This window comes from Bombina bombina, chromosome 8, assembly GCF_027579735.1.
Source record: "Bombina bombina isolate aBomBom1 chromosome 8, aBomBom1.pri, whole genome shotgun sequence".
NCBI lineage: Eukaryota > Metazoa > Chordata > Amphibia > Anura > Bombinatoridae > Bombina > Bombina bombina.
Window position 1 is genome coordinate 192,723,379 of NC_069506.1, and position 15,840 is coordinate 192,739,218.

General features: G+C 37.8%; 2 protein-coding genes across 2 annotated transcripts in view; one reads left to right on the forward strand and one right to left on the reverse strand.

Annotated features, from left to right (window-relative positions):
• LOC128638691 (testicular acid phosphatase homolog) overlaps nt 1-1,123 on the reverse strand; it is a 259,980-nt gene extending 258,857 nt beyond the window's left edge. The window contains exon 1 of the mRNA XM_053690813.1: nt 943-1,123. Coding sequence (XP_053546788.1) covers nt 943-1,038 — 96 coding nt within the window. The 5' untranslated portion in view covers nt 1,039-1,123. The remainder of the gene's footprint in view (nt 1-942) is intronic.
• Nucleotides 1,124-14,157: 13,034 nt separating this feature from the next.
• The window catches only part of LOC128638694 (oxysterols receptor LXR-beta), a 184,893-nt gene continuing 183,210 nt past the window's right edge, over nt 14,158-15,840 (forward strand). Inside the window, exon 1 of the mRNA XM_053690814.1 lies at nt 14,158-14,273. The gene's annotated coding sequence lies outside the window, so the exon portion shown is untranslated. The remainder of the gene's footprint in view (nt 14,274-15,840) is intronic.

Genomic DNA, 15,840 nt, shown 5'->3' on the forward strand with positions numbered 1-15,840 from the left:
CGGAGAAAAAGAAGATACCCAGTAGGATTATAAATCTTGTATTATAATATATATATATTTAATATTTATTTAATATTTTATATTATTTCTTAACTGCAACCATCTTAAAGTCTGAACTTTACCATCACTTTAACTCCCTGCTTTTCAGCAAAAGTTACCAATAGAAAAACTACACCTTGATATCAGAAATATATTAGAAAAGTTGTTTAATTTTGGGTTTCATATCCATTCAAATAAATATGGAAGAGTTCTAAAACTGTATCTCTATCAGTAAATAAAAAAAAAGCATTGAGAATTGGATTTATGTTTAACCTGTACAGCTAGACACAAATATTAATAAATGTGGAAGAGTTCTGAAACTGTGTCTCTCTCACAGTAAACAAAAAATGAACTAAAAACACAGATCTTTACTTCCTTTTGGGAGAAATAGAAGTAAAAAGTAATGTAAATTCCCACTGCAGGAAGGCGTTCTGATTATCCATATTACTATTGTTGGTTTATATTTATTTTTCCAAATATTTTTAAAGTTTTGAAAAGTCAGCTTCTCTTTACTGTCAAACAGCACACAAAGGGTTTCATATTATCTGATTAGACCTGAACTCAAGCAGTATCAATGCTGAGTACAAAAAAGGAATTCAAGCCCCGGCCAGTGTAGACGAAAGAATTTCCCAGAAACCTTGTTCTCCTTTTGTTTACGAGTTGTTGTTTTTTCTAATCATTACAGATGTTGGACTTGTATTATTTTTTTAACAGATCACACAACTGGAAACATATAAAAATACACGTTTTTGATACCTAATACACTTATACATTTCGAATCAAACATAAATAATAATAAAAAAGTCTATTTGAAGAAAAGCAGTCAAGATTTAATTTAATGCAGATTGCCATTTTTTAGCCTTAACTTTTTTAGCACAAACAAAAGGCATTGAAAACACTCACCACCGTCACAAATGTCAGGTTGCCAGTCTTTAAGGAAGATGAAAAGAAAAAATGAAAACAGAAGAATGACAAACTAAGCACATAGCCTTCTTCCATAATGCAAACTCCTCGAGTGAGGGTTTTCTGTTCATAAAAAAGCAAGAGCTTACATTTAGTATGTGTTTTTTCCACTGCAGGAGGAATGCATTAATCTTGTACTGGCAGGGAGATATGTAGTGGGAAATGTTCTTCTAAATTTTACAGTAGGAACGCTGAGTAAATAAAAGGCTGCAGTTTAAAAAATAAAATGCTCAAATCAGGAACAACATCCAGACCCTGGGGACCCCCCACACTAAAGCCAGGAAAGAAAACTGCAGTGTCCATGTATTGTGGATGACAATATAGGGGATACCTCCACCCTCTGATGTGCCTCCCTATGTGTAGGGTTCTGTTAGGGAATCAGCTGATAGCCACTAAAAAATAAATTTCCATTTTGGGGTGCTAGGGGCTTTTTAATAGGTCCCCTCATATCTAAATGGCACAGTGTTTGTGTATTGTATGCTGTCTTCAAGAGATAGGGGCTCCTTTGTAGCCACGGCCCTCCATACATGAAAAAAAGCATTACTTAAAGCGACAGTTTGCCCAAGAATTGTTATTATTTAAAAAGATAGATAATCCCTTTATTACCCATTCCCCAGTTTTGCACTGACAACATGGTTATATTAATACACTTTTTACCTCTGTGATTACCTTGTATCTAAGCCTCTGCAGACTGCCCCCTTATTTCAGTTCTTTTGACAGATTTGCATTTTAGCCAATCAGAGCACAATATTATCTATATGCACACATGAACTAGCGCTGGCTAGCTGTGAAAAACTGTCAAAATGCACTGAGATAAGAGGCGGTCTTCAAGGGCTTACAAATTAGCATGAGTCTACCAAGGTTTAGCTTTCAACAAAGAATACTAAGGGAACAAAACAAATTTAATGATAAAAATAAATTGGAAAGTTGTTTAAAATTAAATGCCCTATCTGAATAATGAAAGTTTAAGTATGTCCCATTAAGTGATTGCCATTTTCATAGAAATCACCTTCTAATGATGAGGGTATGAGACTCCTCATAGAAAAGAAGGGATTACCTCAATTAACCCATAACTGCATAATGGCAGTATGACTGCCAGTACCTAAGATGGTAGTGACCAGTGTGTGTGTGTGTGGGGGGGGGGGGGTGGATCAGGGTGATGGGAGATGTCAGGTGGGAGGATAATACCTACACTACAGCAAATATTACCCCTAACAGCTAACTGATTATCCCTTTACTGCTGGGAATTTCAGAAGTGTGATGCACAGCTGCAATTAGCGTCCTAATTACAAAAAAAATTAATGGCAAACCCATGCATGTCTGCCTTTTCTGAACAAAAGGGAGAACATTTTCCAAACATTTGTCTTATGACTCCAGTAGTTGTGTGTAAATAATTTCAGTGTGAAACCCAAAGATTGTAAAAAAGTTAACTTTTGGTGGTATGAACGGACCTAGATCAATACCTTGGCTAAGGTAAATTTAGAAAATACAGGGAGTGCAGAATTATTAGGCAAATGAGTATTTTGACCACATCATCCTCTTTATGCATGTTGTCTTACTCCAAGCTGTATAGGCTCGAAAGCCTACTACCAATTAAGCATATTAGGTGATGTGCATCTCTGTAATGAGAAGGGGTGTGGTCTAATGACATCAACACCCTATATCAGGTGTGCATAATTATTAGGTAACCTCCTTTCCTTTGGCAAAATGGGTCAAAAGAAGGACTTGACAGGCTCAGAAAAGTCAAAATAGTGAGATATCTTGCAGAGGGATGCAGCACTCTTAAAATTGCAAAGCTTCTGAAGCGTGATCATCGAACAATCAAGCGTTTCATTCAAAATAGTCAACAGGGTCGCAAGAAGCGTGTGGAAAAACGAAGGCGCAAAATAACTGCCCATGAACTGAGAAAAGTCAAGCGTGCAGCTGCCAAGATGCCACTTGCCACCAGTTTGGCCATATTTCAGAGCTGCAACATCACTGGAGTGCCCAAAAGCACAAGGTGTGCAATACTCAGAGACATGGCCAAGGTAAGAAAGGCTGAAAGACGACCACCACTGAACAAGACACACAAGCTGAAACGTCAAGACTGGGCCAAGAAATATCTCAAGACTGATTTTTCTAAGGTTTTATGGACTGATGAAATGAGAGTGAGTCTTGATGGGCCAGATGGATGGGCCCGTGGCTGGATTGGTAAAGGGCAGAGAGCTCCAGTCCGACTCAGACGCCAGCAAGGTGGAGGTGGAGTACTGGTTTGGGCTGGTATCATCAAAGATGAGCTTGTGGGGCCTTTTCGGGTTGAGGATGGAGTCAAGCTCAACTCCCAGTCCTACTGCCAGTTTCTGGAAGACACCTTCTTCAAGCAGTGGTACAGGAAGAAGTCTGCATCCTTCAAGAAAAACATGATTTTCATGCAGGACAATGCTCCATCACACGCGTCCAAGTACTCCACAGCGTGGCTGGCAAGAAAGGGTATAAAAGGAGAAAATCTAATGACATGGCCTTCTTGTTCACCTGATCTGAACCCCATTGAGAACCTGTGGTCCATCATCAAATGTGAGATTTACAAGGAGGGAAAACAGTACACCTCTCTGAACAGTGTCTGGGAGGCTGTGGTTGCTGCTGCACGCAATGTTGATGGTGAACAGATCAAAACACTGACAGAATCCATGGATGGCAGGCTTTTGAGTGTCCTTGCAAAGAAAGGTGGCTATATTGGTCACTGATTTGTTTTTGAATGTCAGAAATGTATATTTGTGAATGTTGAGATGTTATATTGGTTTCACTGGTAAAAATAAATAATTGAAATGGGTATATATTTGTTTTTTGTTAAGTTGCCTAATAATTATGCACAGTAATAGTCACCTGCACACACAGATATCCCCCTAAAATAGCTATAACTAAAAACAAACTAAAAACTACTTCCAAAACTATTCAGCTTTGATATTAATGAGTTTTTTGGGTTCATTGAGAACATGGTTGTTGTTCAATAATAAAATTAATCCTCAAAAATACAACTTGCCTAATAATTCTGCACTCCCTGTAGTTCTGCTATACCAAATGAGAGTTACTCCACTGCATAATTTTAGAATATGATATACATAGCTGTAGAAAAAGACCTTAAAATTATCAAAATGATAAAACAAAATACATTTGGTCTTAGTTGAATCAGGGTTTTTATGGAATGTGAGTATATATAATTTATTTTTTTACTTTTTTTGTTGTAATTTTACAATTAGTTGTTAAAATAAAGAAACAAAAGCCTATTTCTGTTTAAAAGGAGTGATAGCAAAAATACTAAAAATTCCAGTGCTGACTTGTTTGCATGTGCGCAGTTACCCTCCTTCAGATACCTGCAGTTAAACCTAGGTATCATAATGGCAGCACGCATGATTAGAGGAAGGTGCATGAAATGTATTTAATGTCCATTTAAAAGAAGGTAATCCCCTCTTTCAAGTGAGGGGTTGCATACTTCTGCAAGTTGCAGGTGATTGCTGTGAAAGCACTTAAAGTGCTGTTTACCTTGAGGGGGTGTGGGACTTTACAGAGCCCCTATCTCCCCCATATATGCTAAATGGACATGTGATCACTTATTTTCAAATCAGGGGTCGCTTATCCCTCTAGCATAAACATGGTGGGTGGCATGTTATTAGAGTGTGTTTTAATTTTTTCCTTTGTTCTGGGAAATATCCTGCCCTTCCCACTTGCATCCAAAAGGTTACAATGATTGCTGTTATCTTAGTGATACAGTCTGTTATAATATGTTTATATTTTTCGAAAGATACTACATCATAGCCTAGATTACAAGTGCAGCGCAAAAATATTAGCACTATTGTGTGCTAACCCCGCTCGAGTTAAATCAATAGTGCTTTAATTTTTGCTCTTACATTACATGTTCAAAGTAGTATGTTTACACGCAAGCAAAAGCGCAGGGTGCAGTAACAGTTGGATGTTGAAAAGTGCGGAATTGCTAAATCCCTCACATAACAGACCTCTATAGGGGAGCGCTGAAAAACTCATGTTGGCTATCTCTCAATCTCTAAGGGCAAGGTGCGCTAAGGCTTGAAGGCCTTTAAAAATAGTGGCATTAAGGTTAATTTTTCAAACTTAAAAATGTTATGAGTTCTTGAACTATGTAAAATAAAACTTATAATTAATCCACAAAGTTGTCAAAATTTAAAGTGAAAGTCAATCCTAGTGTTTTACAAACGCTAGGATTGATTATTGAAACAAATAAAGGGGACTTTCATTCATGAAGTATTAGATACTTCATGTAAAAAGCTCCTTTATTTGTTTTAACCGATCGCCGTTCTTAGCTCCTACAGCAGCCCACGGCTAAAAAAATCTTTTTACGAAGAGGTAAATCTGGCTCCCATCTTGCATTTATTAGCTAAGAGGTGAAAATATCCCCTCTTAGCAAAAAAATTTTTTTAGCCGCGGGCTGCTGTAGCAGTTGAGAATGGTGATCGATTGAAACAAATAGAGGAGCTTTCTACATAAAGTATCTTATACTTCATGAATGAAAGTCCCCGTTATTTGTTATCACTTTAATTTTGTATTGTAATATATTTTTAAAACACTTCACACATACATACACATAGATATGTACAAACACACACAACTTTTAGCCCTTCCCAGTCAAACACCTTGTTATATACCATATCCTTTTTAATCACTTTTTAAATCATCATTCCCCTCCAAAAAAATAAAATTTCATTTAATATGGATAATGTAGATTCCTGTTAAAAGCCGTTTATTTGGGGCAAAAATTAAAAAACAGAAACAAATAGTTATTTAGTTTGAATTTCTTCACCTTATTTGGGCAATTGTGCCACTTACCTGGGGCAATGATGGACAGGGGTGACAGAAGAGATGGTATAGATCACAAAGATAAAGGGTGCACAGCACTTATTGTGAATTATCCTGCTGTAGGGTGCTGCTGTGATAATTGGATTCTCATATCTGAAGACGTTTTGCATGAGATATATGCATGGTATGTACAGTATATATCTCATGCATTAGAATGCTATCTCTAGGGTATTAGATTTTGACCAAACAGTGCACAAAATTTGTTGCTTTCACACACAAAAATCTCTAATCTTGACAAAATAAAAAGCCAGCTTCCTAACACAAGCACCGTCTGCTGGCAGAGATAACTAAAGTTTGAAAACCTTTAATTTCATGACTGATAAAACAACAAGAAAAGGTAAGATATCACACACGAAAAAAAGAAAGGCAAAGATCCTGATGTTGAGGATGCTTTAAATCAATGGTTTTCCATGGTAACTAAGGGCGAGATTACATATACGGTGCAAGCTTCAGCGCAACTGCTGAAACCCACGCCGCCCATAATTTCACCTCACACATCATCGGGGTATTACATAAAACTACGTCCAGAAATTAGCAAAAATACAAATTTCTGGAGTCGCCAGTGACTTACGGCACTTTAGAAACTGCCGGCGCCTAATAAAATAAAAAATACATGTCAAATCTCTTGTAAAAGTCTAAGCCTCCTCCCAAAAATAAACCCGACACGTAAAACCCCTACATCCGCCATCAAACCTACATCGGAACTAATAATAAAAGTATTAACCCCTAAATCAACAACCTCCCACAACGCAATAAGACTAATTCAACTATTAACCCATAATACTAGATTCACCCACATCGCGATCTACTAATAAAACTATTAACCCCTTATCCACATCACAATAAACCTAAGAAAGTATATTAACCCCTAATCCACCATTAACCTACATCGCAACAAGCCTAATAAAAGTATTAACCTCTAATCCGTCAAACACACACAATGCAATAATCCTAATAAATCTATTAACCCCTAATCCGCCAAACCCCCACAGCGCAAATAACTAATTAAATTACTAAGCCCCCTAACCTAACACCCCCTAAATTAACCCCAATTACCTAAATTAAAAAATACTGTTACAATTAAAATAAAAAGTTAACATTACTTAAAAATAAAAAAATAAACTTAAATTAAAATAATCTAAGATTACAAAAAATAAAAAAGTCTAACATTACATAAAATAATAAACCAAATTATCAAAAATAAAAAAAATTAAACCTAATCCCTATGAAAATAAAAAAACAAAAACAAAATAAAAACACTCCCTAATCTAATGCTAAACTACCAATAGTCCTTAAAAGGGCCTTTTGTAGGGCATAGCCCTAAATTAAACACCCACTAAACCCCCCCAAAATAAAAAACCTTACACTAAAAAATCCTAAACTACCCATTGCCCCTAAAGGGGTATTTGTATGGGCATTGCCCTTAAAAGGGCATTCAGCTCTTTTAAGAGTGCCCAGAAATCCCTAATCTAAAAAAAAAAAAAACCTCAAAAAATAAAAAAAAGCCTAAGTCTAACCCCCAAATAGGTACTCACCATTCCTGAAGTCCGGCTGAGAAGGTCCTGTTCCAGGCCGCGGTGAAGTCTTCCAAGCGGCCGACATCTTCTTCCAAGCGGGGAGCTTTTCCTCCTTTGCTTCTTCATCCAGGACCAAGACCGGAGACCGAGGAGCCATGGAAGATCCCCTTCGTATGATCGCCGCCGTACACTGAATAGTGAATTCAAGGTACACGTTTAAAAATGGAGTCCCTTGCATTCCTATTGACTGATTTGATTCTTCAAATTCAAATCAGCCAATAGGATGAGAGCTACTGAAATCATGTTGGAAGAAGAGCTGAATGCCCTTTTAAAGGGCAGTAAAAGAACTGAATGCCCTTTTAAAGGCAATGCCAATACAAATGCCCCTTTAGGGGTAATGGGTAGTTTAGGATTTTTTAGTGTTAGGTTTTTTTATTTTGGGGGGTTTGGTGGGTGGGGTGTTTTACTGTTAGAGGGGGGACTTAGGGCAATGCCCTACAAAAGGCCCTTTTAAGTGCTATTGGTAGTTTAGCATTACATTAGGGAGTGTTTTTAATTTGTTTTTTGTTTTTGTTTTTTTCATAGGGATTAGGTTTAATTTTATTTTTGATAATTTGGTTTATTATTTTATGTAATGTTAGACTTTTTTTTGTAATCTTAGATTAATTAAAAATTATTATTTTTTATTTTTAAGTAATGTTAACTTTTTTATTTTAATCGTAACTTAGTATTTTTTTAATGTAGGTAATTGGGGTTAATTTAGGGGGTGTGAGGTTAGGGGGTTTAGTAATTTAGTTATTTGCGTTGTGGGGGTTTGGCGGATTAGGAGTTAATAGATTTATTAGGATTACAGAGTTGTGTGGGTTTGGAGGATTAGGCGTTAATTTTAATAAAGATTTGTTGCAATGTGGGTTAATGGTGGATTAGGGGTTAATATACTTTATTAGGTTTACTGCGATGTGGGTTAATGGCGGATTAGGGGTTCATATACTTTATTAGTTATTGCGGTGGGGGATTGCGGTTGACAGGTAGCTAGATATTGCGCATGTGTTAGTTAATATTTTCAGGCAGTTAGGGAGTTACAGTGCTCACATACTCAGCGCAAGGCTTGCTGCGTCTGCCTATGTGTGGAGAGGTGAAAATGGAGTAAAATGTCTCCATTTTCGCCACATAAGTCTTTGCGCTGAATATGTGATACCGATTTCCGACACGGTTCTATGTTATCTTATGGGAGTAAAAATTGCGGCCGACGGGTGAAATATATGTGCCGCATTTATATGCAGTACCAAAACCACGTAAAAAGGCTTTTGCGGGCGACGCCGCATATGTAATCTTGTGTGCGTGTATATGGCCCTATGCTCAGTTGTAGTCCATAAAGAGAACACATATTGTTACACTTGATAAGTTTTTTCAAAGCAAGAACCTATGAAAGGAAGTGAAACCCGAAACATTTATTTTATGATTCAGATAGAACATACAATATTAAACAACTTTCCAATATACTTCTATTTTGTAGGGCATTTGCTTCATTCTCTTGGTATCCTTTGCTGAAAAAGAAACAACAAACTACTGGGAACTAGTTGAGCACATCTAGTGAGCCAATCACAAGAGATAAATGTGTGTATATACCAATCACAAGCTAGCTCTCAGTAGTGTAGGATATGTACACATCCTTTTTTAACAAAAGATATCAAGAGAACAAAGTAAATTTAAAAATAGAAGTGAATTTAAACGTGTCTTAAAATTACATGCTCTAGCTGAATCATACAAATTTAATTTTGACTTTCATATCCCTTTAAGTATTGTGTACATCTTTGTTTGGCACACATTATTATGTATGTTCATACATATATACGTTACAGTATCTGTACTGTATGTACCTGCTTCAGTTAGAATATTGCAAATAAAGGTTAGCACCACAATAAGAAATACAGTTTGTGTGGTTTTCCATGTGTTACAAATTTCTTTAATTTTATACCTTATCTTTGTTCAATGGACATGACAATTTTTATTTTTTTTTAAGCTAAATGTATGATTTTGCTTAATTGACCATAACACACATAAACAGAAATAGAAGTTACTAGCTGCGCTAGTACTGCATGCCTCACTCTCTGACCTGCGCCATTTCCAAAACCATATAAGGGGGTATGTGAACGATCGTCCAACGTACATGGTGGTGTAAAGGGTACGTCAACAGTTGTTAAGGTGTTAAAATGCCGACCATGTACAACTTTGAACACAAATTAAAACAGCAAAGAAATGCCACTGGTGTAGCATATGAAAAGTCCACAATCCTTTAACCCATTTGCTACCGGGATTTCGGAGAAAAGCTTGCCCACAGTACTGGAGACTTTTTAACATTTTTACTGTCACTCAGTTAAAAAAGAAATAGAGCTTTTGTTTTATTTTTTTATTCACCTATGAAAACGTTTTATATATTTTTTGGCATAAAGAGATCTTTCAGAGGATGACAGTTTCAACTATTTATTCACAGAATTCAGAAATTATTGTAAAATTACTGAAAAAAGTAAAACAAAAATATATAAAAAGATTATCACATTCCAATAAAACCTGTAGCTTTCTAACTGTAGCAAAAAAATCATAAAAATTGTTTGTTGGCATCCTCTGATTCAGCTAAGACCAAACGAATATATATATTTTTTACTGTTTTTGATTATTTTGAGGTCTTTTTCTGTAGCTATGTCCAGAATGATGCAATGGGTGTACTTGCATTTGGTATAGCAGAACTGCCCAAATTGTAAAAATTAACCCCCAAAACTATATATATATATATATATATATATATATATATACTAGACAACCCAGAGTATTGATCTAGGCCAATTTTGTATGGCTTTGTCATTGGTTTTTGGTAATTAAAATGCTGCTAATTGCAGCTGGGCACCACACTTCTAAAATTCCCGTCAGTGAAGGGGTTAATTAGGTAACTTGTAAGGTTAATTTTAAGCTTTAGTGTAGAGATTACCCTCCCACCTGACACTTCCCACCCCCTGATCCCTCCCAAACAGCTCTCTTTCCTCCCCCATCCCCCACTGGTCACCCCATCTTAGGTACTGGCAGACAGTCTGCTAGTATGAAAATTTAAGGCATATATTTTTTTTAACTTGCAACATTTATCATTAAAGTGATGGTAAACTACACGAATCTGCAACACTGAATCTGATTAAGATTTAAAAAACAAAGGGACTTATTATGTAATATTAATTTAACATTATTAAAGTGAAGGTAAACCTTAAAGGGACATGAAACCCATTTTTTTTTATTTCATGATATAGAAAGAGTATGCAATTTTAAACAACTTTCTAATTTACTTCATTCTCTTGATATTATTTGCTGAAAAGCATATCTAGATAGGCTCATTAGCTGCTGATTGGTGACTGCACATAGATGCTTCGTGTGATTGGCTCACCCATGTACATTGCTATTTCTTCAACAAAGGATATATAAAAATTAAGCAAATTAGATAATAGAAGTAAATTGGAATGTTGTTTAAAATGTATTCTCTACTTGAATTATGAAAGACATTTTTTTGGTTTAGTGGCCCTTTAATTTATCAAATGCCATATATTTAATTTTTCCCATAAAAAGTATGTGTGTGTACCTTTTCTAGTTTTAATCCAGCTGTTAAAGGTTTAAATTAATATATAGTAATGCTTCTATTGCAACGTTACGGCGGCCCACTTGGATTAACTCTTTTTTTTTTTTTTTAATGACAACTCTAGTGAACATCCAATCAGTGTGTGTGAGTAAATCTTGTGGGATATTTCCCTATCAGACCAGCGTCAAGTGGAAGGATAAGGAAATATCCCAGAATAAAGTGAGAGTTAAGAAATTAGGTAATCAGTACTCACGATAGACAGGGCAGTCCTTCACAGCAAAAATGGTAAAGCAGAGAATGGTCAGAGACAGCAAGGTCTAGCAACAAGTAAGCTATCCAGGTATCAGCAGTTCAGGGGTTAAACAGGAGAGTGGTCAGAGGCAAGCAGAGTTCAGCAACAATTACGCAATCCAAGATATCAGCAGGTCAGGCGTTAAACGGGAGAGAAGTCAGAGGCAAGCAGGGTTTAGCAACAATAGTATCAGCAGTAAATAAGCACCTAGGAGCACACAAAGTAAGTCCTATACTTGGGCAGTGTAGGTAAGCAATGCAAGTACTTACATAGGCGCAGATTCACGCCAAGGAGGACTCAGAGGATCCGACCGGCATGAGAGGGGAATTGGCGTGCGGCGATGACGTCACAGCAACCATTGCGTGCCTGGCAACAGCAGCGTGTTTAACAATCTTGAAGTCCAGCCCCTTTAAAGTCCTTAAAAAAACCTATGTAGAGAGTGGATTTGACTGCTCTATACATCACAACCCAGCCAAGAGAAGAAACGAAGGGGGGTTTACTTGCAAACTAATATATTCTTATAGTCTGAAATTTACCATCACTTTAAGATAGAATACCAGCTTAAAGGTTTATATTGTGCTGCCGTTCCTCTGCCCGTCTATTTTATTGCATTTTTTTTCATCTTCTAATGAAAACCCAGCCAACAGGCAACCTTTAAACACACACACACACACACACACGCCCCTTCATTGGAGAACGCATGCGCTAACGATTTTTGAGTCACCGTTTTAGAATTTGCATGCAGTGACTCGCATGTGCTAGATTCCCTGGAGTCTTTCAGAAACAAAGTATCATATTGTCAGAATAGAATAACATTGCAGCAGTGCATATTGACAGGTAATTTACTCCTATTATCAATTTTTCTTCATTCTCTTGGTATATTTATTTGAAAAGCAGGAATGTAAGCTTAGGTGTCGGACCATTTTTGGTGCAGCACCTGGGTAGCGCTTGCTGAGTTGGAGGCTAAATGTAGAGAAGCTATTAAGGACTTTTGGGACAAAATCAATGTCATTTATAAAGGATACTAGTGATTTTTTGGAAAAGATGGAGATTACCTGATACTTATGAGAATTGTACCCTTTACAGCTTGGACATTGTGAGCCTGTATACCTCTATAGCACACACTAGTGGGCTGGATATCATCAGGAGTACCCTTGCTAGGAGTAATATATTTACGGACCAACAGAAACTGTTTGTGGTTGAATTGAAAGAAATGATTCTTTATTGCTATTAATTTTTATTTCAGAATACTTTTTATGTCCAGAAACAAGGTGATTGGCAGCTAAATGTAGCTTAAAATTTAAGGGTTTCCTGTTGCTTTAATGCAAATGGATTAAACACATAGTAGAAGTAGCACAAGAGACTTGGAAATTGCAGATGATACAATCAGCAGCGCTAGTCACACACAGGGGTTAAGCACATAGCATTAAATGGTTGCTATTCTTAAAATGACGTGCTCTAACAAATTACAGTATGCAATTTTTCAACTACAATGGCCCTTTAACGTCTTTCCTTGTGAGCATACTGAAGTAAGCACATGAGCCTGCATGTCTTGAGGACTTAATGACAGTAGCGTTTGCAGCAATGTTTGGAACACTGTTATAAATTGTTGCAAACACCTCTGCCATATACTGCTTTTTTCTAAGCCTACATCAGTATGTTTTCATGCAAAGGAGCGAAGTTTAAACAAAATATGCCAAGAGAAAGAGTAAATTTGTTTTTCAAATTGCATTATCCATTGCTTAAAATTGCTTGCTCTATCTGAATTATGAAAGAAAAAATTGGGTTTCATATCCCTTTAATAATAATAATAATTAGACTAATCAGCGTACTATCCATTTTGCTGGGAAAAAAAAGTATTTAAGAGGTTTTTTTTCTGCAGTTTGAAGAGTAGGCACTGGGTAGAGTGTGAAATTTTAAACAACTTTCAAATTTATTTTCAAATTTGTTTTGTTCTCTTGGCATCCTTTGTTAAAGAGTAGACTTAGTAACAGCAATGCACTACTGAGAGCTACTTGAACACACAAGGTGAGCTAATGACAAGAGGCATATATGTGCAGCTACCAATCACCAGCTAGTTCAGAGTATTGCATTGCTTCTCCTGGGCATATCTAGGTATGCTTTTCAATCTCTCATAGCAAGAGAACAAAGCAAATGAGATAATAGAAGGAAATTGTAAAGTTGTTAAAAACTGCATGCTCTCTGAATCATACATTTATTTTTTTATTACCTTACTGCACCTTTAAATAGGTACCAGTCACGTTTTAGGACCATTTAATTTTACCACTAATTTGTTATTTCCCACCTAGTAACCTACATGGGGTTTTGCACTTGCACCTGATAATAAATCTGGGATTCAGATATGTGAATGCGATTTGGTACATTCTTTGATTGTGTTGCACCTTAACAGAACCTTCTAATTTCTTGGTTTTAAAAAATAAACACATAATCAAATAAATACATAATAATTAAAATAATAGGAAAATAAAAAATCGTATTTAACCAGTACTACTTAGATGCCAGAGAAAGCCTGTCGCAGCCGACTCTTGCGGCAAAGGGAAACTAAAAATGTATAATATCCGATCAACTTTGATAGACTGACCCTTGTTCTGAACGTGTAGATCCAAATAACAACAGTAACTACAATCCATTCCATAGCCCACATGGGCAGCCAAATAATGATGACGCAACTAAGCTTCTAGGGCCAAAAGTGCACGTCACATCGTCTGCATCCGATTGGTTGAAGCATCTGTCAACAAACTTACGGTATCAACCCATCGGTGTTTGACAATTTTTTTTCAGAAAGGTCAATGCCCTACTATATTTCATGATTGGCTGCCAAGGGCTGGGAACCAGAAGACCCGTGACAGTGGGCGGAGCTTGTGGCGGAAATGTCGTGCTGCTTCGCGGAAGAGAGGTCGAAGTTACCGTAGAAGAGTTCTCCAGCGGTTTATTGGATTAGAGTATTGTGTAACAGGTAGAGCTGGGGGATTAATGGGGACAATCCTGCAATGGGGACAGTCAGTTTTGGGTAATAAGGTTATTAGCTTGGGGATAAGGAATGGATGTGATGTTTTAGGAATGGATTCAGGTGGTGCTTGATTATTAGAAACGATATAATCAGAAAGAGACAAGATAATACCTTGTGAATGTATCTGATAGTTGATAACAAGGGAGTGGTGATGGCGATCTGGGAATAGATACAGGTAGTGTCTTGCGAGAGAAAGTGACAGCTTGATCATTCGGTCATGTAATGTATTGCTAGTGCATGTGATTTTCTTGGATTGGGGACAGACAGACCAGAGGGATGGAAGTAAAAAAACTAAGAGGTTGGATAATGTTATGAGGCTGGTAGTGACATCTAAGGGACTGTGGCAGGTAGCCAGTGTAGGAGAGGTAAGAGCTTGGGGATTTGGATTGGTAATGCCAAGGAAATGGCCTCTGTGAATAGGAACACGTTACGTTGGTAATTGAGGGTGACTGCATTGTTTTGGGGACAGGTACTTTTCGGAGAGTGTAGGTGGCAGCCTGCTAAAGGGGACAGGCACTGTTGGGAGAGTGAAGGTGACAGCCTACCAAAGGTGACAGATACTTTTTGGAGAGTGGAGGTGAAATCTAGACAGTGGAGACTAGTGACGTATGGACTGGAGAGTCGAGGTTAAAGCCTATTGTAACTATTGATGCATGGAGAGTAGAGGTGCCAGTCAGACAGTGTGGACTTGTGACACATAGATGACAGTCTGCCAATGTGGAACTATTGATACATGGAGAGCGGAGGTGACAGCCTCACCAAAGGGGGAGTACAAATGTGACAGCCTCAGTGGAGACTGTTGATGCATGGAGACTGGAGGTGACAGCCAGACAGTGGAGACTAGTGATGCATGGAGACTGGAGGTGACAGCCAGACAGTGGACACTAGTGATGCATGGAGACTGGAGGTGACAGCCAGACAGTGGAGACTAGTGACGCATGGAGACTGGAGGTGACAGACAGTGGACACTAGTGATGCATGGAGACTGGAGGTGACAGCCAGACAGTGGAGACTAGTAATGCATGGAGACTGGAGGTGACAGCCAGACAGTGGACACTAGTGATGCATGGAGACTGGAGGTGACAGCCAGACAGTGGAGACTAGTAATGCATGGAGACTGGAGGTGACAGCCAGACAGTGGACACTAGTGATGCATGGAGACTGGAGGTGACAGACAGTGGACACTAGTGATGCATGGAGACTGGAGGTGACAGCCAGACAGTGGAGACTAGTGATGCATGGAGACTGGAGGTGACAGACAGACAGTGGACACTAGTGATGCATGGAGACTGGAGGTGACAGCCAGACAGTGGACACTAGTGATGCATGGAGACTGGAGGTGACAGACAGACAGTGGACAATAGTGATGCATGGAGACTGGAGGTGACAGACAGACAGTGGACACTAGTGATGCATGGAGACTGGAGGTGACAGCCAGACAGTGGACACTAGTGATGCATGGAGACTGGAGGTGACAGACAGACAGTGGACACTAGTGATGCATGGAGACTGG